General features: G+C 48.7%; 3 protein-coding genes across 4 annotated transcripts in view; 2 read left to right on the forward strand and 1 right to left on the reverse strand.

Moving 5' to 3' along the window:
* The window catches only part of LOC149370891 (uncharacterized), a 17,324-nt gene extending 16,473 nt beyond the window's left edge, over positions 1-851 (forward strand). The window contains exon 12 of the mRNA XM_089567829.1: positions 157-851. Within this exon, the coding sequence (XP_089423955.1) occupies positions 157-851 (695 nt within the window). The remainder of the gene's footprint in view (positions 1-156) is intronic.
* Positions 1-5,743, forward strand: part of LOC149370892 (uncharacterized) — an 18,041-nt gene extending 12,298 nt beyond the window's left edge. Inside the window, exons 10-11 of the mRNA XM_089567839.1 lie at positions 1-810; positions 3,378-5,743. The exon at positions 1-810 is cut by the window's left edge and continues 813 nt beyond it. Coding sequence (XP_089423965.1) covers positions 1-810; positions 3,378-5,743 — 3,176 coding nt within the window. The remainder of the gene's footprint in view (positions 811-3,377) is intronic.
* The window catches only part of RhoGAP102A (Rho GTPase activating protein at 102A), a 107,824-nt gene extending 91,638 nt beyond the window's left edge, over positions 1-16,186 (reverse strand). Inside the window, exon 1 of one of the 2 annotated variants that reach the window (XM_089563459.1) lies at positions 15,791-16,186. Coding sequence is in view for 1 of the 2 variants with exons in the window: in XM_089563440.1 (XP_089419566.1) it covers positions 15,791-15,815 (25 nt within the window). In the remaining variant the exon portion in view is untranslated. The remainder of the gene's footprint in view (positions 1-15,790) is intronic. The other variant, XM_089563440.1, reaches the window with a different exon arrangement.
* Positions 16,187-16,445: the final 259 nt, after the last annotated feature.

Below are 16,445 nucleotides of genomic sequence, written 5' to 3' on the forward strand. Positions count from 1 at the left end.
TAGAGGAGTCCAACATGATTTGCCCTGCAGTACAAGGAATAGCGAAATCGAAGGCGAGTGGACAAGTTACGAACGAGACCGGGAGTGACGGAGGTAAAAAATGCCTTGTAATAACGGGTAGTTCCTCGGATGACTCACTGAATGTTCCGGCGACAGTTGTCGAAGAACCTGAACCCCGACTCAGGAGGAGTCGTCTGCACCCGCACACAGTCAGGGACGACGGAGTCATGGGTGAGAAGCAGGCAGCTTCAAAGCAGCAAGCCATACTTGGACGCAGTTCCGATAATCTGAACACCAATGTGGGGAAGACGCCTTCCAAAGTGTACGCATGGGGAGACAGCTTTAGCGTATCCGGTGAAACGCCGTCTGACGAAAGCAGATTAGAAGGCTACGTCCCACCCAACAGCCCGAGAAACGGTGGGACAGGACAGGCCACCTCGCTGCGGCAAGAACTGGAGGCTGCTACTGCTGCAGCCAACATAGGCTTGGAGCAAACGTTTAGGTGCCCCAGGACTGAGAACAACTGGAGCCTGACGTCTCCGGAGGTCGTGCTTGGAAGCATGGATGTTGAATCAAGCGAAACGTCCCAGGGTGGTATCCGCGCCTCCTACAAGGATTCGGTCGATGTGACTTCTCGTATCTTGGTGCCACGTGACGAATCTTCGGTCATGGTTCCTGCACTTAAGGGCAAGAAAGACCTTGGAAGCAAGCAAAAGAAACGGGTCAATTTTCAAGAGAAGCCGTTTGCTGATGTTCTCGCCGAAATTGAAGACGATTGCGTGATGCCTGCTGAGGCAGACTTTGCCGAAGGTAAGCCATTCACCATAGCCAGCCAGTCATTTGCTTTATAATCAGGCGTGCTTCCATGTATGAATGGCGACCTACAAGCTGTTCCGCGTTTTACAAAACATTGTCTCTGTACAAATGATGTATTGAATCCTGCTTCAAATGAGGATGTACATTCACGAAGCTGATTCTGCGCTTAAGGCTTGTAAAAACTGTGGAGGCCAAAAATCTTCGCCTGTTTCCATGAATCGCTTGGGCTGTAATCAATCATAACAGCTATCGACGCTGTCGCAAGTTGCCAGCCAGTCATGAGTAAATGTACCGTGTGAAGAGGTAGGAACAGTGTGAATTCGACTAGTAGTTTTGGCAAAACAGTTTAGCGCTAGCTGGCACTGCGTGACAAGGGTATTCCGAAATACTTGCATCGAAAACTTTACAGACTCCAGTTCAGGACCAGTTCCCTGTGTTTCGCGTCTTAGTAGTAGTAGTATAGTTGTTAGTAGTCGTATTATAGCAGCTAGTAGAAGTAATATAGTAGTTAGTAGTAGTAGTACAGTAGTTAGTAGTAGTATTAGTATAGTAGTTAGTAGAAGGTCGTATTATAGTAGTTAGCAGTAGTTAGTACTGGTTCGTAGCATGGCAGTAGTTGTTCGCAGTATAGTAGTTGTAGTAGTAGTAGAAGTACAGTAAGTAGTTAGTAGTTGTAGTAGTAATAGTAGTAGTCGTAGTGGTAGTAGTAGTCGTAGTAGTAGTAGTAGTGAAATGAGCAGGGTATCGCGCATGTTATTGCGCGTTCGCGCAAGGGTATCGCGCTAACGGGCTACCGGAGTGTGCTTGCCACGAAAGCCACCGTGGCAGAACGACGAGCGGGGTAACCAGCCGGTGGCTTCTTACCGTGAAGGATGAAAGTGTAGCGAATGCGTAACCGAAATGGGTAACCGTGGAGTGAGGCGGAAGAAGGATGCTGTAGAATGAGAAGGGTATGGCGACTGAGGGCGAATGAGCAACAAGGGTTTCCCATGAGAGCCACCTGGAGGATGGTTACCGTGGAAGGAGGACACGGCGAGAGGAGGCGATGGCGCAACCGGCGTGTGGTTACAACCGGAGCCACCCACAGGGTGCTTATCGTAAAAGGAGCATGTAGCGTGATCGGAGGAATGCGGAACCGCAGAGAGAGGTTGCGTCGGGAAGAACCCAGAGGGTGGATGCCATGGATGAAGTAGAGGAATGTGGCACGCTGCGTCTGCAGAAGCAGCTGCGAAAGGCGCCGCACGAGGCGAGGCACAGCGGAGGTCGAGTCGCGCGCCTGTAGCGGTGTATCCAAAAAGAATGCTAGTCGAGGAACAAATATATGCTTGGAAAGCTATAAAGAGTGCTCTATAAGTATACATGAAGTCGAGGTGTAAGGTATCGGTAGCGTTCGCGGGGGTCATCGGAATGCGGCTGGGGGCACTCAAAGCGGAGCGTCTCCTTTCTTGGAACGCGGCCGCTCGCGAACGCGCCGGGAAGTACGGGTGTCCACCCGACACGCGGTACCGAGCACGAATGTATATTTGTGTTTATTTTCATTTGACACGACCGTGCGTTTGGGTTTGTGGAAAGGGCGTTTTGCCCTACGGAAGCTGGAGGGCTGGCCATGCCCTGGATGAACCAATGATGTTAAGGCTGTAACATGATTGGAAGCCACGAAATGTGGGCCGGGCCTTTAGGGCTTTAAAACCGGGCCCCGGAGCTGGAAGCGGGGTTCTGCGCTAAGGTCAGATGCAACGCATCTTCGGCAACGCCGAGCAGGGGCCTCCCCTAGTATTAGCCAGATCCACCTTTTTGTTGTTTGTCTTTTGCCGTTTAATTTGTCTCGAGTGTCTAAACTTCTGTACGCTGTAAATATCTGTACATAAACCTCAGTTATTGCCTTTTTTTATCCCTGCGTGTCAACACATCTTGAGACCGTCTCTGACGGGCACCCCTGGTGCGAAGAGCTTCAGTCTTCGAGTTGAAACCAACCCGTCTCTGGCGGGGCACCGCTGGTGCAAAGAAGAAGAAGAGGTAGAAGAACCTGAAATTTACTCGAGGGTTGGACGGCAACCCGTCTGGTCGGGCGTGTACACGAAGAAGAAGGCAGAACACCGACCGGTGTTCCGCCTTCTTCTTATAAGTACCGATGTAGCAATGCCACACTCAAACTATTTAAGTCAAATACTGCGGAATGAAAATAGCTGAATACCTGTCGCGGCATCTTGCGTTACAGTTGCAAGCGTCCTGTAAGCTTTTTATGGACAATTGACTTCTGAAGGTGTCGGATATGTGTACTCTTCTCTTACAGATAGTGACGATTCCTGTTAGTTACAAAATAGAGAATAGTCTTAATGTAGACCATTCAGAAAGATATATCAGTATTTTGTAGCACTGCCCCGGACATTGACGCATGTTTGAGGAGTTTATTTTTTCGAACGACGTTAACAAAAAGTTATCGTAGAGTGAGAACACAAAAATTCCGAACAAATTTCTCACTTTCTGCAATCATTTTATACCTCCGATTTACTTGTGCATCACAGAGTCTTTATTTTCCTACAAAATCGCATTCCTTTCAGACGACAAAAAAGAAACTTCGAACGATGATGGCGTGGCTGAAGAATCTGCGGGAAGCACCGAAAGCGAAAGCGAGCAATACATCTATCAAGCTTTCAACGAATATTGCGGAGACGACGCCGGCGAAGCCGCTATCAAAAAGTTTGAAAACGACGAGGAAGAGAACGCAAAAAACAAAGAGGAGGCTCCAGCTGCTATTGCGCTAGGCGAGACAGATACAAATGCCTGTAAGCAAACCATCAAACAAGACACGGTGCAAGCCCAAGATCTGGAACCCGGTCGAAGTTTGGTAGTACGGTACGCCTCCAAGGAATTGGCAGCACGAACAACAGAGCTGTCGTCGCCTCCTTCAAGGACTGGGGGCTCAGACAACATCATCGTGAGTCACCCATTCTGCCGGTCGGACGAAGGGCCACTGCTTCCGTCAGCGTCGACCACACTGTCTTTCCTGTCGTCAGACTCGAACGTCAGCATTGAGCACCACGTGACTGACTTGACATGCTTGCAAGCGTTCGCAGATCTCGCCGTTCCATTCCAAGAGACGGGAGACGGAAAATCGCGAACAGGGGCGCCGAATCTTCCAGTCACGCCGAAACCCGAGTCGCATGCACTGCAGGAGCTTAGCCACAGCCAACTGGAGCCACAGCAGCAGCACCAGGAGGGCGAGCAGCAAAGGCAACAATGGAACGAGCAGCCGATGCCATCCAGGGCGACCTCGGCTGAGGACAGGTCTGCGCCTTCGTTTCGGCGCCTGCGCATGTTGCAGCAGGCAAAGGAACAGGACAGCAAGGAAGATCGAAGCTCGCGGCTGCCGAAGCGCCCCAACACGGGCGAACGCCAGCGTGTGGGCCGCTTCGCAGCCAAGGAAAGGCGATGGGGCGACGACATCCTCCGAGTCATCATGATGGGCAACAAGCACTACCTCCACGAGCGGTCCACCACGCCGCCGCGCCCGCTTCCGGCCTCGATCGCCGCCGTGCCACCGCTAGACGAGACGCACTACATCGCGCAGCAGACCGACCGAACGCCCGCAACCCACAAGGACGCTGCCCACACCAGCACTTCTCCAGACCTGCGCCCATCCACGGGTGTGGCCCGCACAGTTGCGGTGCCTGAGGAAAGGGCGATTATACCAGCGGTCTCCCGCGGCTCGTCTGCTCACGGTGGCAAACAAGCGTTGGCCGGCTCCAGCGATGGCCGTCAGGAGAAACAGGTGTCCTCATCACCGTTGAATCGAGTGTCTCAGCGATCGTCGTCGAGGGCCTCGTCGAGGCCTCATTCCGCGGTGACGTCGCCAGATCCTCTTGCCGCCAGACAACACGCCACCTGGGGTCCCAGCGGTGAGCAGCGTAAGATGGAAACGATCACCGAGGCGGTCTGTGAAATCGAGCTGCAAGACCCTCAGGCCGTTGCGGAGGCTGTGGAGCCCAAGGTCTCAGCATTGCTGACTGGCGACGTGTTGAGCGGTGACACGCTCGAGCTTGTCAAGAGCCCCATCCAGGTAACCTTAGTCGAGGATAGCGCGGATGGCTTTGCTCCCAGCTTAACTTCCGAGTACGCAGCCGAGTGTGAGCTGACGTCCACCTCGGTTCAATGGGACGCTCGCGAGCGAGACCTTCTGGCGTCCGTTAAGATGCTTTCGGCGGCCGTTCGCACGCCGGATTCGTTCTCGAAGACCATCGAGCTCCCTTCTCCGGAAGGCCTGCTCATGTCGGAGACCTCGACAACGGCGAGCCGCATGGACGTCGCGGCGCCAAGCTCGGTCGGCTGCAGCGTTGTTCTGGAGCCAAGCGCGAGCGCCCTGTCGTACACCCAGACAGGAAGCCCCAAGAGCGTGCGGAGCAGGCGGCCCTCTATACTCGAGGACCCCTGCTTCGAATCCATATACAATTCCATCTTGCAGCCCGGGTCCTCGCAGGCGCTTTCGCTGACCATCCCGGTGCTCGGTTCGCGAGATTTCGCTGGCCTCTTTGGAATCCGAGGGAGGCCCAGCGGACCGACATCCGAGTGCTCGGCGGTCGCGTCCCAGGCCGAGGACTCCAGGGACGACGGGGTGGCGGCAGAAGCAGCGACGACGTCGGCATGCACGCGCTTCGCCCCGGGGTTCACAGCGCCGCTGCCCAGTGGACGCGGCTCTCGTGAAGTCATCGTGCCGCACGCCACGGAGACCACCATCCCTGTGGCCCACAGCGAGGAGCGCGAAGAGCCGAATAGGCGCACGCCTCCTCTCAGCGGCAAGGCGCCCCCCGGAAACGACTGTGGGAGCAGTGACAGCCACCAGCCGAGCTCTGGCCCTCTGCTGCAAGGCGAGGCCATGGCCGGTGATGTCCACAATGGTGAGCGGACATTTTTCTTTTTAATGCTATAGTACTAGGACCACGAAGGCGGAAACTGTCCGGTGTCGGCGGCCGGGCGAAGCTTCCACCAGCCTATACACTAGCAAAAATTAAAATGACTCCTAGAAGCAGGTATAGGTGCAAAATAGCCTTCCAAAGAACTATCTGCGAAATTCAGGATCGCATGAGGTACTCCTTCTCCGCATTACTGGGGAAGAGCAACCGGTGCCCTACAAGTCCACCTGTGGTTGTTGTAGAAAACAGCCACCGGCAGCCGCCATTAGTGAGACAGGTGTTGCGTAGTTAGCGCAGTCGGAGCTGACCACCAGAGATTACAAAATGGAGGACCAAATATTAACCGGTAGCGGAAAAGACAAATATTCTCATACAACAGCAAGCCTGCGTGCGATTTATACAGCCTCTGAGGAACTGTATTTGTGAAGAAATAAAGCTTTCGGGATTTATTCCTTCTCCTCATGGTAAAAAGCGTATCACAATCAGAAGAGGATCGAAATTTTAATCAAATCAGGATTGGAACAAATTCGCGAGTGAATGCCATCGCATTTCCTCCCCATCAATTCAATTGATCGTCCTGAATTTTTTGCAGCGAGAGCAATTTATGTGAGCCTTTCCATACTGCTGCCTCGTTGTAGGCGGCTGAAAGTCATACGGAATGCTGCGCTTTATACAGGCCCATTAGCCCATCCGCACAGGCGCAGCCGGGCTTCGATAGCACGGCCTTGGCTATAAAACTCGGGAGAGGTCCCTGCTATCCGAACTGGACGCCAAAAAGTTCGCCGGAAGTCACGCGCTTTCGCAAAGAGTACTGGGAGTCTTTGGCCGACGGCGCAGCCAATAGTAACGCTGGGCTCAGCGGCGTCGTCTGCTTGGTATATTAGCTCTATGGTCTGCTGCAATGCCTGCTGCGCATGCGCAATCATGCTGAGACGGCGGCCAAGTAGAGGGGAGCAGGGAGGCACCGGCTTCAAAAATGTGACGTAACCACCTCTCTCGAGTTCTTTCCTTCCTGCAATGCCAAACCTTCAAATTCAAATTCAAAATTCAAATTCAAATTCAAATTTATTTTAGCATCAACAATGATGTTACAGAACTCGTGATGCAACGGGGTGCTAGCAAAAAGCCTGTAACGGCTTGACAAAGGCTAGCACCCCGTTCAGAAAGCAATACAGCAGGGGACAAAAAGTGATAGCGATATAAAGAAAAGCAATATATATATGGCGACGGCTTTACATAATCATAAAAACATGTTAAGTGATAGGGCTAACATTGCGGGTTCATAATTGTAAGTGTTAATGTCTTGGAGGTGACTTGGAGGTGTTATCAGAAGAGTTAAGAGCATGTGGTAGTGTGTACATCAGCATTTGGCGGCCATAGTTAGTACGGGTGTGAGGAATCTTCCATGTCTGACTGCTTCGTGTGCTATATGCTTTCGCAAACGGAGACAGGGTCGCAAGGTTTTCAAGGAAAGGGTCATTATTTAGATGAAAGGCATGATGACGTTTTAACAGAAGTGCATTGAACAGGTTTGGTAATGGTTGTAATCTAAGGTCATCAAAAAGAGGTTTTGTGTGGGCGTCATTGGGTTCATTTGAAATAATTCTTACAGCTTTTTTCTGCAGTCGATAGATTTTGGACAAGTTTGTGTACGTTGTGGTGCCCCATATCAAGTAGCAATACGATAATGTGGATGTGAAAAGGGAGTTATACAAAAGTAATTTAATGTGCTTAGGAAGAAAGTTACGAAAACGTGCAAGAATACCAACTATTCGGGATAGTTTGGAGTGAACGAGGTCAGTATGTGCGTTCCACTGCATATTCTCATGAAAAAGGACACCTAAAGTTTTTATTACTGGTACCACCTCTATGACTGAAAGACCAAGTTGCAGGACAATATTTGAATTAACTGGTTTATTTTTAGGGCGAAAAAGAACTGATTTTGTCTTCGAGACGTTTATAGTTAAGGAATTATTTAGACACCAAGTGTTCAATACATCAAGTACTGCATTCGCTTTCTTTACAAGCAGGGGTAAACTGTGATGGGAGAAAAATAAGCTTGTGTCATCGGCATAAATAACAAATGATGTATTTAAATCTATGTTAACAAGGTCATTAATATATAGGTTGAAAAGTAGTGGCCCGAGAATACTTCCCTGTGGAACGCCATGTAGCAATGGTTTGAAGCTGGAGCAAGAGTTACTTATGTGCACCCTTTGTTGGCGGTATTGTAGGTAGGATTTAATAAGAGAAAGGAAACAGCCTCTGAAACCATAATATTCCAATTTTGTTAATAGTGTAACGTGATTTATTTTGTCAAATGCCTTTGAATAGTCTATGAAAATTCCAAGTGAATACAATTGGTGTTCAAAGGCGTTAAGAATGATTTCTTTTTGCACTAGCAAGGCGCTTTCTGTAGAGCGTTTTTTGGTGAACCCAAACTGATACGGTGTCATAATCTGATGCTTGGTTAAAAATGAGCTCATTCGTACGTGTATTAGCTTCTCAACGACCTTGGAGAATACAGGAAGTATTGAAATTGGCCTGTAGTTAGACATGTTACATTTCTCACCACCTTTAAATATGGCAGTAACTTTGGCCACTTGGAGCCGGCGAGGAAATTGGCCGCATGAAAATATTTGATTAATGATGTACTCTAAAACAGGGGCTATAATAGTAGCAACATGTTTAAGTGGCCGAATCTCCAAACCATCTACATCAGTACTGGTAGTATTGTTTAGAGATAAGATTGTAGACACAACGTCATCTGCAGTTACCGGGAATAAAAATGCAGTCTCTTCTGTTGGTTGGTGCATAAAGTTCATGCAGCTTAAGTCATGATGACTATTTCCCACAGATGTGAAGAAATCATTAAAAGCTTTAGCTAATTCTTCTCCTGCAAGAGTTGTGCCATTCATACTTATCTCCATCGGGCTATCAATTGCACCAGTGTGCCGATTTAGGAGTGTGTTTAATCTTTTCCAAATTATTTCCGGAGTTTGCTTCGTGTCCTGCATGAAAAGGTTTTCAAAGTACTCTTTTTTAATTCTCCGTAATAGGCTGTTTGTCCTGTTTCTGTGTTTTTTGAAGTCACCTAAATCGTTTTCGTTTCTGGATTTTAAAAACTTTTGATAAAGAACATTTTTCAGCTTTATAGCTTTGACACATTCAGCTGTAATCCAAGGTTTGCGTGCTTTTCGTGGCCGCTTACGAGTTTTGAAGGGAAAGCAATCATTATATACCTTTATAAATTTGTCTATGAAGATGTTATAAGCCGCCTCCGCATCAGCGCTTGAAAGAACACTCTCCCATGATATCCCTAAAACTAAATTATAAAAAGACCCCAGGGTATCTTCATTTATCTCCCTGAATGTACTTACAGTCGGTCTCGCGTCTTTTAATTGGAACTTTTTATGACTAAGCACTAAATATATAGGTAAATGGTCACTAATGTGTGTTTGAAGAACACCTGAACTGATGGGCACATTTGTAGCATTGGTGATAAAAATGTCAATGAGTGTAGATGTATCCCGCTCTATACGAGTTGGTTGTTCTATGAGATTAATAAAAGCATTAGTTTCTAAAGTACAGCACAATTCTTCACTTTGTGGGGACTTTCCACTCTTTGCGGTTAAAGAGTGGAACCTTATCCTTCGATGACCCACTTGGTTGACATGGGCAAAACACCGCGCAGTTCAATAACTCTCCCTCAGTAATGGCTGAGCAGCTAAGCTTAGCACTGCTGATTTTTTGCTGCTGTTGTTATCGAGGCTTTTCGGACAATTGAGGTGAACACATGGAGTAAAGGTTATGGCCTCTGGAAGGATGTATCCTGGTCCTGTTCATTCTATTCTGTAGCAAACACAATAAACATTCATTTGGAGAACTAATTGGACAAGTGCCTATTAAAGACTGAGTCCAAATTTAGATAACGACTACCAGTAGATCATGAAAGACAGTTGGGCTAGTTGGTGTGTATTCGTTAGTGACTGCGACATTGCAACTATAGCGTGGAAAGCACAAGTACAGCGACAAAAGGAACCGACGGGACAGCACGCTAGTACTTCAACTGACGTTTTAATGCACACATAACAGATTTTTACACTTGTATTCGGCGCATGCTCAGGAGACTGTACCCCCGCCCCCTTCTCTTTATCACGAAGCAGGTTGTCATAACAAAGAGCAAACATTTAAACCAAATTGACGCGCAAGTTTTTCGACAGATAATCTCTTTTTTCGTGAGGGCTACTGAGGGTGTGCTCACGCACTTGTCTCCTGCCTTATCAATGCAAAATGCTTCAAATATCTCCCTATCACCCTGCCTATGAATCCGCCTCAGCACTCTCGTGCGGCTAAAGAGTGGAACGCATTTTTCTTCATTACCGCCTGTTGTTTTTACTTTGCATTTGCAGCCACTAGCGTGCTGTCCCGTCGGTTCCTTTTGTCGCTGTCCTTGTGCTTTCCACGCTAGTTGCAATGTCGCAGTCACTAACGACTACCAGTAGATGTGCCTTTACCAGTGTCAGGAATTGTTGAGACATTACGCCGCCTTTAATCCCCCTCCGCCGACGGTCGTGCAGGGGCCGGCAGCGATGAGGAGGACGACCGCTCCTCCTTCTTCTCGTTCGAGGGGTCGGCGTCCGAGACGTGTCTGCTGCCGGACGCCGCCAGCCTGGAGTGGACGGCCTCGTCGGTCGCCTCCAGCAGCCGTGGCGACCTGCGCTGAAGCCCTCAACGGTGCGAAAGAGGCAAGGACTGCTGATTATATTGTGCGGCGCAAAAGTATTGGCGCGTGGCATAATTCCCTCTCCACTCACCGTGGCTGCTGAGCAGGAGTCAGTGGGTTTGATCCTGACCGCATTTGGATTAAAGTTAAATACTGAAATTGTACAGTAAAGAACACACACCGAAGGTTGCGTCGTTTATTTAGGCGTCGTAAACAAATACCAAGTGGTGATCCCTGTATGTGAATCTCTCACGCATCATAACAACGACAAAAAAAACGCAACCAAAAATTTGGTGTCGCCTCTAAACGTATCCTGGAGTAAAATTAAAACTCCCTTCCCTTGCAAGTCGCCACCAGTTTCGCACAGCTGTGGAGAGAGTCTCCTGACTCCACAATATCGTTTCGGGAACGTCGAAAACTTCCGCAAAGCTTAACAAAAATGTTCAAGATAATCACTGCCCAAATCACTGTTCCCAACTGCAGCTGCCGAGGTGCCTCGGGGCTGCGGCCCCTCCTCCGCTGGCCCTTTCCCAGTGAGGTGCTGACCCGAAGCCGCGGCTCCTCTGAGAGCCACATCAGCCGGACAGCGCCATGGGGGCCCGCTAGCCCGCAGCGCTGTTGCGGGCTTGACTTATAGACGCCGCTAAGCGGTGAACAGAACAACCTTCGTCAATAAATGAGCCTATAAACTACTTCTGCCGCGCTCTTAATATCACTGCGCCGGATACAGAGGTGCTCGGTTGTCTTCGCACTATGACATATTAACGCGACAGCGTTGAAGGCCCCGTTGTCCACAGTATCCGGTGTCTGTGTTGTTGGCGTCGGCATTGTGAGCAAAATCTCACCAGCACGACTGTGGCATGTGGTCCCCAGAGCGGGACCTTGGAGGCAGGCCGGCCGCCTGGGTCACGTGACCTTGCGACGTCATCACAATCTGCCCACCGGATATTGCGCATGCAAACTGCCCACCGTGGGTGATGGCAGCTCAATTAATCATTGGTCGCTCGTGAAGAGCAACTTGGGTCCTACAAGGCTCACCGCTGAGAGCACCTGACGTCGCAGGGCAGTGGCGCATCGCTTAACCGCTACACCATTGCTCCAGGAGGGGTATGAGGACTCCTGGGCATCTATGAATGTAGAGAATGACGTTGGGCGTATATGGGAATGAACCCATTGCTGGTTAATTCCCATAGAAATAGGAGACTCCGTCGCTCCACGCATGCTTTATTACAAAAAAAGCGTGCTTTAATACTACCGCGTGGATTCAACCTTCGCTATGATTTAACTGGCGGTGAGGAGGTGGCGTTGAGGAGAATCCGCGTGGATGCTGCGCTGACGCCTGTGGGCAGGGCCTCCTGGACATCACAGACCTCGCTTCTGAACTGCCCCTTCTGCCCCGCTTCTGATAGAGAGGCGGTGTTAGTTCACTTTATGCTAACTTGCACCGGTCTTCGGCAGGCACGCAAACGACACCTCAGCATAATTCAGGGTTACCACCCCAGCCGACCACCAGACGCTCTAATCAGGACCCATGGGCCACAATACCGGGCTTTCTATATACATATACATACATATACATACATATACATATGGTCATGATGTCAAACCCAAAACGTCACTTGTTGGAACTCCTGCTATGGCGATTAGTAATTGGCAACGCTAAGCGTGACCGCGCGAGGAGAGGTGGAGGCGCCTGCTTGAGCTATTAGCAATTGTTCACTCGATAGCTGCTGGGAATTGTGGGGTGCGGACTGCGACAGCAAAACTCCACTACATACACTGCCGACGTCGAATGTCGATCAAAGCTGAAGGAACGGCCGCGTTTGACTACAAAGAGTGGCGGGATCGAAAAAGATTATTGAACAGTTTATGGGAAAGTCTTCGAGGGGATTCATGGCCGGTGTGGCAGCGCTTCCCCCCCCCCCTCTTTTAAAAACGTCTTGCGTAAACTACCGGGCTCTAACTGGTTGAATCTAAATTGAATCTAACTGGTTACTCTAGGTCCGAAATGCAACGCCTAATAAATTTACATATTCCGACCATAACCGTAACAGAACGTCCTGGTTCCCCATGGTATAACAAAACACTTAAAAGATTAAATAACAAAAAGAAGCGATTATTTCGTGCAGCTGAAACTACAGGCACGGCTACCGCCTGGGAGAAATATTACACTGCCGTTGCTAATTACGATACCATGGTCATCAAAACTAAGAATAACTTCTACTCATCCACCTTGCCTAACATGCTGCATGAAAACCTGAAGCGTTTCTGGAAAACTATTTGCCCCTCCACTTCTAGCATAATTTCTCTGACTAATAATTCTGGTGTTTCCTCTTCCGAATCAGAGGTTCCGAATATTCTAAATGACGCATTTTGTTCTATATTCACAAACGAACCACTAAATAACCTCCCTGATGCACCCAGTTTCCTTCACACGCCTAGGGATAACATTGCATTTGAACCGCGCGGCATCGCCATGGTCATCGATAAGCTAAAAAATTCTTCATCCGCCGGTAATGACGGCATCAATGCCAAAATCCTCAAAAACACCAAAGACCTCTGCAGTATCATTTTGTCTCTGATTTTTCAGCAGTCATTTTCTGCGTGCTCATTACCACGGGACTGGCGCATTGGGAAGGTCATTCCAGTCTACAAGAAAGGTAACAGATCTTCACCACTTAACTAAAGGCCAATCTCATTAACCTGTGTTTGTTGTAAAATTATGGAACATATCATATATTCTCATACTGCCAAGTTTTTATCATCTCATAATTTTTTTCATTCTAACCAACACGGCTTTCGTAAAGACCATTCCTGTGACACGCAACTTGTTCTTTTTCTTCATGATATACACGCATGCCTAGATCGTAACATTCCCACGGATGCAATATTTCTGGATTTCGAAAAAGCATTTGATAAAGTCTCACACGCACGCCTAATTCTTAAACTGTCACGCCTAAACCTTCATCCCCTAGTTCTGGATTGGATTCGAGCCTTACTTACTGATCGTTATCAATTTGTTCATGCTAACTCACACTCGTCATCCCTCTCCCCTGCATTGTCTGGGGTCCCTCAGGGGACCGTTTTAGGCCCTCTTCTCTTCCTTATCTACATAAATGATTTACCCTTTAACATCACATCTAATGTCTGACTTTTTGCGGATGATTGCGTTATCTACCGCCCAATACATAATTCCTCCGACGCCACCATTCTTCAAGAAGATCTTGCACGCGTCGACGAATGGTGCAGTACCTGGCTCATGTCCCTAAATAGCAGTAAAACGTCACTTATTTCTTTCCATCACCGGCGCAACCACCGTGAAAATACTTATACAATTCTCAACAATCCTATTTCGTCCGTTGACTCATACAAGTATCTTGGTATCCATTTAAGTAAAGATTTAACCTGGTCGCACCATATTCACCACGTCACCAATTCAGCTAATCAAGATCTAGGGTATTTGCGCCATAACCTATCCTTAGCTCCTCCTCCCATTAAGCTTCTTGCTTACATAACTTTCATACGTCCTAAACTTGATTACGCATGTGCTGCATATGATCCCGACTATACTAACCTAATCACCACGCTCGATGCAGTCCAAAATCGCGCCGCCAGATTCATTTGCTCAGACTACTCTAATTATACTAGCGTTACAGCACTAAAATCTCAGCTTAATCACCCAACACTGGCCTGTCGGCGTAAAATCGCCCGTCTTTCGCTGTATCATAAATTTTATCACACTTCCGATCATGAAACTGCCCCGATAACACGCGCTCATCGCTTTTCTCGTAATAGTCACCCTAACGCCGTCTACCCTGAACGGGCCCGCACCGAAACATACAAAAAGTCATTTTTTCTTCGAACAGCCAATGACTGGAATGACCTTCCATCCTAAGTGGCAACCATCATCAATCCTGTTCAATTCAAAACCGCCATTGAAGACCATCTGTGTTCAAATTAACTCTTTTGTTTGCCCACCCCTCATGTAATGTCCCCTGTGGACCCTTGACGAAACTATAAATAAATAAATAAATAAAATAAGTAAATACTGCGCGAAGCGGTGGTGCCGGGTTCGAACCCCGGACCAGGACGAATTTTTCTTTAACTACGAAGTTTCTGAGAAAGCTGTATAGCTTTCATTTGTAGCCGTATGGCTGCGCTTGGGTGGATGCCAATGAGTAATTACTCCCTTATTACTGCGCGAAGCCGCCACCCCACAGCCCAGCTCGGCCAGAAAATTGCGTAACAAACGCCTACGCGCCCCGCTTGACTCAAACTAATAATGCTTCGAGCTCCATGCAGTCATAGGGACCTGCTCATAGACCTTTGCTGCGCGTCTCAACGCAGGACTGCGCTCACTAATCGTTAGGTGTCAGCAGCATCACCGTCGAAATAAGTGTCAGCACTCAGAACAGACGACGCTGTTCGCGACATCTCTTCCTTCCAGGCTTGTACTTGAGATGTGACATCTTTGCGTGGCCCTGATGTTATTTCTTTGCTTCAGCGAAAAAGTATAGGTGTAACTAATTAGAGGCGCCCACAAAGTTTTTCTTGGTGAAGCTCTGAAGCGCTTTTTAGAAACTTTTAAAAGCGTTAGTTCGTTCTGCAGTTTCGCGCGGTCGGCGTCCGCAGCGCCAATTTCCTCGGTTTACCGGCTGGTGGGGAAGTAGAGAGAGAGAATAATGCCTCTTTCCGCTTTTAGGGTGAGAGGAGGGTAAAGATAAGGGTAGACGGCGACGGGTGAAAATGTAGAGCGGGAAATTCCTCTCTCCAGTTTAAGAGAGCTGAGGGATTGAGAGTGAGAGGGGAAGGCGATAGACAAGTTTCTGTGACTTGCAGCCAAAGTTAGGCAGGAAAGGGATGGGATGGGCCTTTGTCTCCGTGCAGTTGGCAGTGGGCTACCTCAGCTCTATCAACGCATCACCCTTTCTCCCAATTATTCACTTCAACCATCCACACCTCTAGCCCGAACAAGGAACAACCCACACCCTGCGGGAAGAGGACAAAGGGCACCCTTTCTTCGTAAGCTTGACTGCAGAGCCGCAGAAAGTTGTCCAGGGTTATAGAGGGTTGGGCGCCCACCTCGGCTACTGGAGGTAGTTGGTTGAAAACCCAGTGAAACCCACTGAAGAACACAGTCGAGCCGATATATATAGTATTATTTTTTATATCGAACAGGTAGTACAGCCACTTGAAAATGCCATGCAAAAGTATAGCATTATAGTGAGGTTAACACACACACGCCTCATCGAAAAACTTCCCCCTATTCCCAGCAGTTCAAAGTTATAAACCAAACATTTGAAGCCTGGCAAATCTCAAGCAAAGTCCGAGCACTCACCCAAAGAAGCAGCACCACGAAGCATGGTCGATCCAACCGCTGTCAACCAGTTGTTGAGGACGGAGGAGCCCAAGAGTTGGGAGGGTAGTTCAGGCACGCAGGTCCCGGCTCGGAAGGGCGATGGCGAACTCCATTAAGGAGGAAACTGTACAGAAGGTTTATTCTACATATTTACAGTCGAGAAGTGAGTGCTCTGGTCACCAAAAAAAAAAACATCCCGTTAAATAAGGTTCGTATTCCCCAGATCCCTGACTGGGGAATTAAGTTCGAAGAACGCTGTCCAATCGGATAGGCAGTTGATGACGCTGGCGGTACCACCAACGGCAGGGGCGGTGCTGATGCTCTCTCGCTCCCTCACAGCTCGGGGGATGGGAAGGGGTAGATCAACAAACGATCACTGCGGCAAGTCCTCTGCTCGTTCCCACCTCCTGTGTGGGCAAACTAATACAGACGATAGTGCGGGATCGGTTATCTACATATCTTGAACACAAGCATGTCTTTGCGAGCACCATGTTCGGATTCCGCCCACACAGATCCGCACAGGATGTCCTCCTGCAACTCAATCGGGAAGTCCTTGACCCCCTCGAATGCCCCCATAATGACCGGGTAGTACTCGACTTGGATCTTAAAGGGGCATTTGACAATGTAACACATG

This window comes from Amblyomma mixtum, chromosome 1, assembly GCF_055824585.1.
Source record: "Amblyomma mixtum isolate Tamu chromosome 1, ASM5582458v1, whole genome shotgun sequence".
In the NCBI taxonomy this organism is placed as follows: Eukaryota; Metazoa; Arthropoda; class Arachnida; order Ixodida; family Ixodidae; genus Amblyomma; species Amblyomma mixtum.